This window comes from Panthera onca, chromosome C1 (assembly GCF_046562875.1).
Source record: "Panthera onca isolate mPanOnc1 chromosome C1, mPanOnc1 haplotype 2, whole genome shotgun sequence".
Taxonomy (NCBI): domain Eukaryota; kingdom Metazoa; phylum Chordata; class Mammalia; order Carnivora; family Felidae; genus Panthera; species Panthera onca.
In genome coordinates, this window is record NC_138346.1 from 114,940,690 (window position 1) to 114,948,729 (window position 8,040).

Sequence of the window (8,040 nt, forward strand, 5' to 3'; positions counted from 1 at the left end):
CAGGTCAGTCTTCTGGCTTTGGGCAACATGGGTCTGGCTTAGGTCAATCCTCTAGTTATGGACAAAATAGTTCTACTTCAGGACAGTTATCAAGCTGTGGACACTATGGATATGGCTCAGGTGAGTCTTCTAGCCATAGCCGACATAGGTCTGGTTCAGGAGAGTCTTCTAGCTATGAACGACATAGGTCTCGCCAAAGTCGATCTTCTAGCCACAGTAGACATGGGTCTGGGTCAAGAGAGTCTACTAGCTATGGACGACATAGGTCTGGCTCAAGTCGATCTTCTAGCCACAGCCAACACAGATCAGGCCAGTCTTCTGGCTATGGCCAACACAGATCTGGCTCAAGTCAGTCCTCTAGGTATGGCCATCATGGGTGTGGATCAGGTCAATCTTCTGGCTTTGGGCAACATGAGTCTAGCTCAGGAGAATCTTTTGGCACTGAGCATGGATCTGGTTTAGGTCAGTCATCAAGCTCTGCACAGCATGAATCTGGATATGGTCAATCCTCTAGCTATGGACAACATGGTTCTGCTTCTGGACAGTCATCAAGCTGTGGTCAACCCGCATCTGGATCAGGTCAGTCTTCTGGCTTTGGGCAACATGGCTATGAATCAGGTCAATCTTCTAGCTATGGTCAACACAGGTCTGGATCAGGACAGTTTTATGGCCATGGTCAACATGGTTCTGGCTCAAGTCAATCTTCTAGCTATGGACAATATGGTTCTGCTTCAGGACAGTCATCAAGCTGTGGGCAACATGCATCTGGATCAGGACAGTCTTCTAGCCATGGCCAACACAGATCTGGCTCAAGTCAGTCCTCTAGATATGGTCATCATGAGTCCAGATCAGGTCAGTCTTCTGGCTTTGGGCACCATGGGTCCGGATCAGGTCAGTCTTCTAGCCACAGCCAACATGGGTTTGGATCAGGCCAGTCTTCTGGCTTTGGGCAACACAGGTCTGGATCAGGTCAATCTTCTAGCCTTGGTCATCATGAGTCTGGATCAGGACAGTCTTCTGGCTATGGTCAGTATGGTTCTGGATCAGGTCAATCCTCTAGCTATGGACAATATGGTTCTGCTTCTGGACAGTCATCAAGATGTGGTCAACATGCATCTGGAACAGGACAGTCTTCTGGCTATGGTCAACGCAGATCTAGCTCAAGTGAGTCCTCTAGATATGGCTATCATGGGTCTGGATCAGGCCAATCTTCTGGTTTGGGGCATCATGGGTCTAGATCAGGTCAGTCTTCTAGCTTTGGGCAACATGAATATAGCTCAGGAGAGTCTTCTGGCACTGAGCATGGATCTGGCTTAGGTCAGTCATCAAGCTCTGCACAGCATGAATCTGGATATGGTCAATCCTCTAGCTATGGACAACATGGTTTTGCTTCTGGACAGTCATCAAGCTGTGGTCAACACGCATCTGGATCAGGTCAGTCTTCTGGCTTTGGGCAACATGGGTCCAGAACTGGTCAGTCTTCTAGCTATGGCCAGCATGGGTCTGGATCAGGTCAGTCTTCTGGCTTTGGGCAACATGGCTATGAATCAGGTCAATCTTCTAGCTATGGCCAGCATGGGTCTGGATCAGGTCAGTCTTCTGGCTTTGGGCAACATGGCTATGAATCAGGTCAATCTTCTAGCTATGGTCAACACAGGTCTGGATCAGGACAGTTTTATGGCCATGGTCAACATGGTTCTGGCTCAAGTCAATCCTCTAGCTATGGACAATATGGTTCTGCTTCAGGACAGTCATCAAGCTGCGGGCAACATGCATCTGGATCAGGACAGTCTTCTAGCCATGGCCAACATAGATCTGGCTCAGGTCAGTCCTCTCAATATGGTTACCATGAGTCTGGGTCAGGGCAGTCTTCTGGCTTTGGGCAATATGGGTCTGGATCTAGTCAGTCGTCTAGCTATGGCCAGAATGGGTCTGGATCAGGTCAGTCTTTTGGCTCTGGACAACATTGGTCTGGATCAGGTCAATCTTCTAGCTGTAGACGACACAGATCTAGCTCAGGTCAATGTTCTAGTTCTGAACAATATGGGTCTGGCCCATGTCACTCATCTAGCTCTGAGCAGTGTGGTTCTAGATCTGGTCAGTGTTCTAGCTCTGAGCAATATAGGTATGGCTCATGTCACTCATCTACCTCTGGACAATGTGGTTCTAGATCTGGTCAGTGTTCTAGCTATGAGCAACAAGGGAGATATAGGTCAAGTTCAAGTGGAACTCATAATGAATACAACAGACCCCATATGGGCTCAATCCCTAATCAATCAAGAAGAAATAGCCAGGAATGGTCAGGGTGCGGCCAAAAAGAAAGAAGTAGGTGTTACAGCCTATCAGGTAGTGGGCCTGATGTATATGAGAGTATTCATGGACAATCAAGAACATGTATGCAACAAAGCCAAGGATGGAGCCAAGGTCCATGGGAATCTGGCTTCATCGAATCAAACTGTAATGAAGGGCAATCAGGAAGCAGTTACAGACAAGTAGAAAGCTCCTCGAATTGTAGCTCTGGACAACTGATACCCTCTTTTGGACAGACTAGATCCAACACTACCAATACATTGTTAATTTGCAAGGAGGATAACAGACAAGGTGACTACTGTTATAAAAGAGGAGGAGATAACTGTGCAGGGGGAAGTACTGGCCCAAGTTCCCATAATTTCCACAGCAGCACACCACTCTATGAATATATCCAAGAGCAGCGTGCCAATTCTAAGGATAAATAATAAATAGAAGTGAAATTCATTCAAGTAGCCATTTAAGAAATACAGCACTGTTACAGATAAGCAATTCATTATAAAACTTCTTTTAAAAGTGGGTGTATCTGTTTCTTCTTCTAAACACGTAACTGTACTCTATTCCTCGTTATTAAGGTTCCCTCCTCAGAGAATGTAGGATATGTGAGCACTTTGTTAGGAAATACTGAGTTGAACAAATTATGTGTGGGACTACATTTGAAAGAATAATACAAAGCATATGAGGAGCACGGGGTTTAGTTGAGATATCATTTCAAGAGCTCATTAGTCATTTTAAGATGCCAAAGCCAAACTTTCACCCCTAAAGAACAAAGTATTAGAAATGCATTACCAGTTCTGGAGCCAAAGCCTCTCTTACAGAAACATGGATCATAATTTTTGGTGCTCCCCACATTGGATGGTGATGGAATGGAGAAGATCCTAAAAGGAAAAGCACAGCGTTGGTAGTTTCTTTGCCCATCAAAACCACCAAGACCCTATTCTTGGGTAAATCTTTAATCAATAAGCTAACAAATGGCATTAAAAAGTGGCACTAGGAGCTTCTCCCTCACCAGTGAATAAAAGCATTCTTTCTTAAAGAGCAGGGATGGATATTTTCATGATTAAAGGATACAAATGTGGACTCTAACTTGGTTTCAGCAATAAAGCTCTTGCCCCCTCCTCCTAAGGATTTGCTCCAGGTTAAAAAAGGAAGAGCAATAGCATGGAAATATACTGTCTCCAACCTACTTTTGTAGTTCATTGGTCTTTCTGTGTAGGAAAACATCATTTATGCCCAGATGGAAAGGAAGACTATCTGCCACTGCTATATTGCTCCTTGATTTGACTATAATATATTTGTTTCAAGTCTTTGGATTCAAATAACTGGATATCATTAAAATTGACAGCAAATTATGATGATCATATACTAAAGTCTGTCTCATCCCTGCTTTGTTTTACTTCTCACACACAGGTAGTCAAACTAGAAACTAACTCAAATAGCTATTTTCCAAGGTCCTGTCCTTCACAAACAACCCAGAATAGACAAAGAATTTTAAAATTTAATGATAAACAACTCGATTTAAGAATGAGCAAAAGATCTGAATGGACATTTCACAAAAAAAAAAAAAAAAAAAAAGATGTACAAATAGCCAATAAGCACATAAAAATATGTTCAATGTTATTAGTCAACAACATCTTAAAACATCACGAGGGATACCTGTTAAGCTGGTTAAGAATCCAACTCTTGATTTCAGCTCAGGTCATGATCTCACAGTTCATGAGATTGAGCCCTGAGTCAGGCTCCCTGACAACACAGCCTTCTTGGGATCCTCTCTCTCCTTCTCTCTCTGTCTTTCCCCTGCTCACATTCTCTCTCTCAAAATGAATGAGCAAATGAATGATGAGATGCTATTGCACACCCATTAGAATGGCCAAAATTAAAAATACTAGCAACACCAAGTGTAGATGTAACAAGTGAAAAAATAAAATGACACAGTCACTTTGGAAAATAGTGTGGCGATTTCTTACAAGGTTAAATATACCTGACTATATCACCCATCAACTCAGATCTTAGGTGGAATTAAAACGTATGTCCACATGAAGATTTTTACATGAATGTTCATAACAGCTTTAATAACAGCCCAAAACTTGAAACAACCCAAATGTCCACCAACGAATGAATAGATAAACAAACTGTGGTATTGTCATATAATGAAACATTATTTAGGAAGGAAAAAAGAATTAACAAACATGATATGGATTAACCTCAAAAACATTATATTGATCAAAAAAAGCTACACACAGGGGCACCTGGGTGGCTCAATCAGTTAAGCGTCCAAATCTTCGTTTTGGCGTTTTGGCTCAGGTCACAATATCATGGTTTGTGGGATCGAGCCCCACGATGGGCTTCACACTCACAGCAATGAGCCTGCTTGGGATTCCCTCTCTCCCTCTCTCTCTCTGCCCATCCCCTGCTTGCACTCTCTCAAAATAAATAAAAACTTTAAAAAGAAAAGCTAAACACAAAAGAGTACATACAATATGATTCCATTTATATGAAAGTTACTAAAGACAAATAGAAAAACAGAACGTAGGTCAGTGGTTAACTCAGAATGAGAGAACTTATGAACTTAATAACTGGCTAGAAAGAGGAACACAAGGGAGCCAAAAGTAATGGGAATTATTCTACACAGTGCATAAATTACATATGCACTTTATAATATGAAAACTACAGCTCAATAAAGTTGATTTTGTTTAAAGTCTCCACAAGGCTTTTTGTGAAACTTGACTAATTCTAAAATTTATATAGAAGAGCAAAGAATTAAAAATGTCCAGGACAATTTTTAAATAAGGAGAAGGAATGTCATCTTATCAGATATCAAAATATTACAAAGTTACATTATTCAGGACAGTGTGGAACTATTCTAAGAACAGACACATAGAACAGTGGAAGATCCAGAAACAGACCCATGCATACTTGACTTATATTAGTAATGATTCTGCATTTCGGTGGGAAAAGACAAACCATTCAACAAATAGTGCCAAGATCATTGGTTTTCCATGTGAAAAAAAATTATATCTCCATTTCATATGCCATACACAAAATCAGTTCCAAATAAAGACCTAAAGTGTGATAAGCCAAAAATTTTTAAACAATAAAGAAAATACAGGACAGTATTTTTATGACTTCAAAGTAGATTGAAGTCTTAAACAAGAAACACAGGAGGAAGAGTTAAGATGGAGGAGAAGTAAGGGGACCTTGGGTTTTTCTCATTCCTCAAACACAGCTGTATTGAGGTCAGATTACTTGGAACACACAGAAAATAGATTTGCGGAGCAGCAGAAGGATCTCCACAGTTGGAGGGAGACAGCTTGGCAGATGCAAAGTGCATAGACATGAATTGGGGAAGAGAAAATGCCGGAGCTGTAGAGGGGAGGAAACACTTTCTGTGGAGACACAAAAGGGAGAGAAGAGAGGGGTTGAGAAAGTGCAGCATCGAGTTAGCACAAGAGGAAAACCTCTCTGGACCACGGACCAGGGAGCTGGAAATACTGAGTGTCCCAATTCTTTTTTGCAAACAGATTTTGGAGCTCCAACCTGGAAGCTTTGGAAGTGTGCAATTTTCTCTGGAGTGGAGCCATGGCATGCACTCCTGGGGAGGAGGGAGCTAGCCCCAGAGTGCATAGTGCGGTGTAGCAATCTCTGGGATGCACAGGGAGAAAACAGTCCCCTTCCTCTTAGAAGAGGATTTATTGCCTCCCCAAGGACAAAAGACCCTGCAGGTGCCAGCCAAAGGCTTTCATCAGCAGGACAGAGAGACTCTACTCCAGAGGAGGGGAGTGGATCCATGCCATGCCGGTCACTTATCACTTTGGATTTTGAATCCCAGCTGCGCACCAAGTGCCAGGTCCTTAAGATTTTAGGTTTTGAATCCCACACACGCACCAAAGAAAAAATGTAAGAGAAATGCAAGACAGTTTTGGCACAGGGCGAGGTGACTTCCCCCACTAATCCTCGAGGGCTGCCTGAACAGCAGGGGTTGAAGTCCCCAGCTGATGACTAGAGATTGGGGTGGAGCCATTTCTCCCCAACACCAACACAGTGGGATCAACACAGCAGCCCCCAGTAAAGTAGGACCCACTTACACCAAACCCTGCCCCACCATGCCTGGCAACTGTTTATTTATTGGGGCAAGACTGACACTGAGCCAGCACAGCCACCACCACCCCCAGGCACCAACAGAAAACTTTTTTCTTTTTTTTCTTTTTTTCATTTTTACCATTTTCTTTTTTTCTTTTGGAATCAGGTTCATAGTCTCTAATTAGGTTTTTGTCATTTCCTTCTTTTTTTTTTTTTCTTTTTTTTTTTTTTTTTTTTTTTAATTTTTTTTTTCAACGTTTTTTATTTATTTTTGGGACAGAGAGAGACAGAGCATGAACAGGGGAGGGGCAGAGAGAGAGGGAGACACAGAATCGGAAACAGGCTCCAGGCTCCGAGCCATCAGCCCAGAGCCTGACGCGGGGCTCGAACTCACAGACCGCGAGATCGTGACCTGGCTGAAGTCGGACGCTTAACCGACTGCGCCACCCAGGCGCCCCTTTTTTTTTCTTTTTGAATCAGGCTTTTTTATCCTTTTCTTTTTTCCTTCTGCTTTTTTTTCCTCTTTTTTTTTTCTTTATTTTTCCTTGGAATCAGCCTTATGGTTTTTTGATTCCCTGTTGGATTTTTTTCTGTTCCTGTTCCTAATGGAATCAAACTACTCCCTCTTTCTTTTCCCAGGATTACTTCAACAAACAAATCAAAGCACACCTACTTAAAGTCCCAAACATTTCACCACTGCAAATAAGGAGGAGCTCTGCAGAGGACTGACCAGTGGGAAAGAGCAGCCAGAATATAACAGCAGAGCACACACAGCATACACCAGAAACACTTCCTGGAGTGTTGGCCCTAGACAGTGTATGACCCCTTTCTAACATAGTAGTACTCTCAGGTGAAGGACACATAACAAGCTTTTAAAACATGCAAAGACAAAAACAAAAACAAAAACAAAAAAAAACAGAAAACAAACAAACAAAAAAAAACATAGCCAAATGACAAGACAAAGGAATTCTCCCCAAAAGAGAGGTCAAGAAGAAATCACAGCCAGGGACTTGCTCAAACAGATATATATCTGAACAAGAATTTAGAACAGCAGTCATGAGACTACTAGCTGGGTTTGAAAAAAAGCATAGAAGACACCAGACAAACCCTAGCTGCAGAGATCATAGATCTATAGTCAGGATGAATTTTAAAAATTCTATAACTGGGGCGCCTGGGTGGCTCAGTCGGTTAAGCGGCCGACTTCAGCTCAGGTCATGATCTCGCGGTCCGCGAGTTCGAGCCCCGCGTCAGGCTCTGGGCTGACGGCTCAGAGCCTGGAGCCCGTTTCGGATTCTGTGTCTCCCTCTCTCTCTGCCCCTTCCCCGTTCATGCTCTGTCTCTGTCTCTGTCTCAAAAATAAATAAAACGTTAAAAAAAAAATTAAAAAAAAAAATTCTATAACTGATATTGAAAGTAAGGGAATGGAGAACCATCAATCGTGCTAATGGAGACCAAAGTCAAAAGAAAGCTGGAGTAGCCATACTTATATCAGACAAACTAGATTTTAAAACAAAATCTGTAACAAGAGACAAAGAAGGGCATTATATCATAATTAAGGGGTCTATACATCAAAACCTAACACTTGTAAATATTTATGCCCCCAACATGAAAAACACCCAAATATGTAAATCAATTAACCACAAATAAATTAAT

At 42.2% G+C, this 8,040-nt stretch overlaps 1 protein-coding gene across 1 annotated transcript in view; it reads left to right on the forward strand.

The window, feature by feature from the left end:
* The window catches only part of LOC144617318 (uncharacterized), a 29,062-nt gene extending 26,566 nt beyond the window's left edge, over positions 1–2,496 (forward strand). The window contains exons 4-5 of the mRNA XM_081796301.1: positions 4–2,097; positions 2,171–2,496. Coding sequence (XP_081652427.1) covers positions 4–2,097; positions 2,171–2,496 — 2,420 coding nt within the window. The remainder of the gene's footprint in view (positions 1–3; positions 2,098–2,170) is intronic.
* The last annotated feature ends 5,544 nt before the right edge of the window (positions 2,497–8,040 follow it).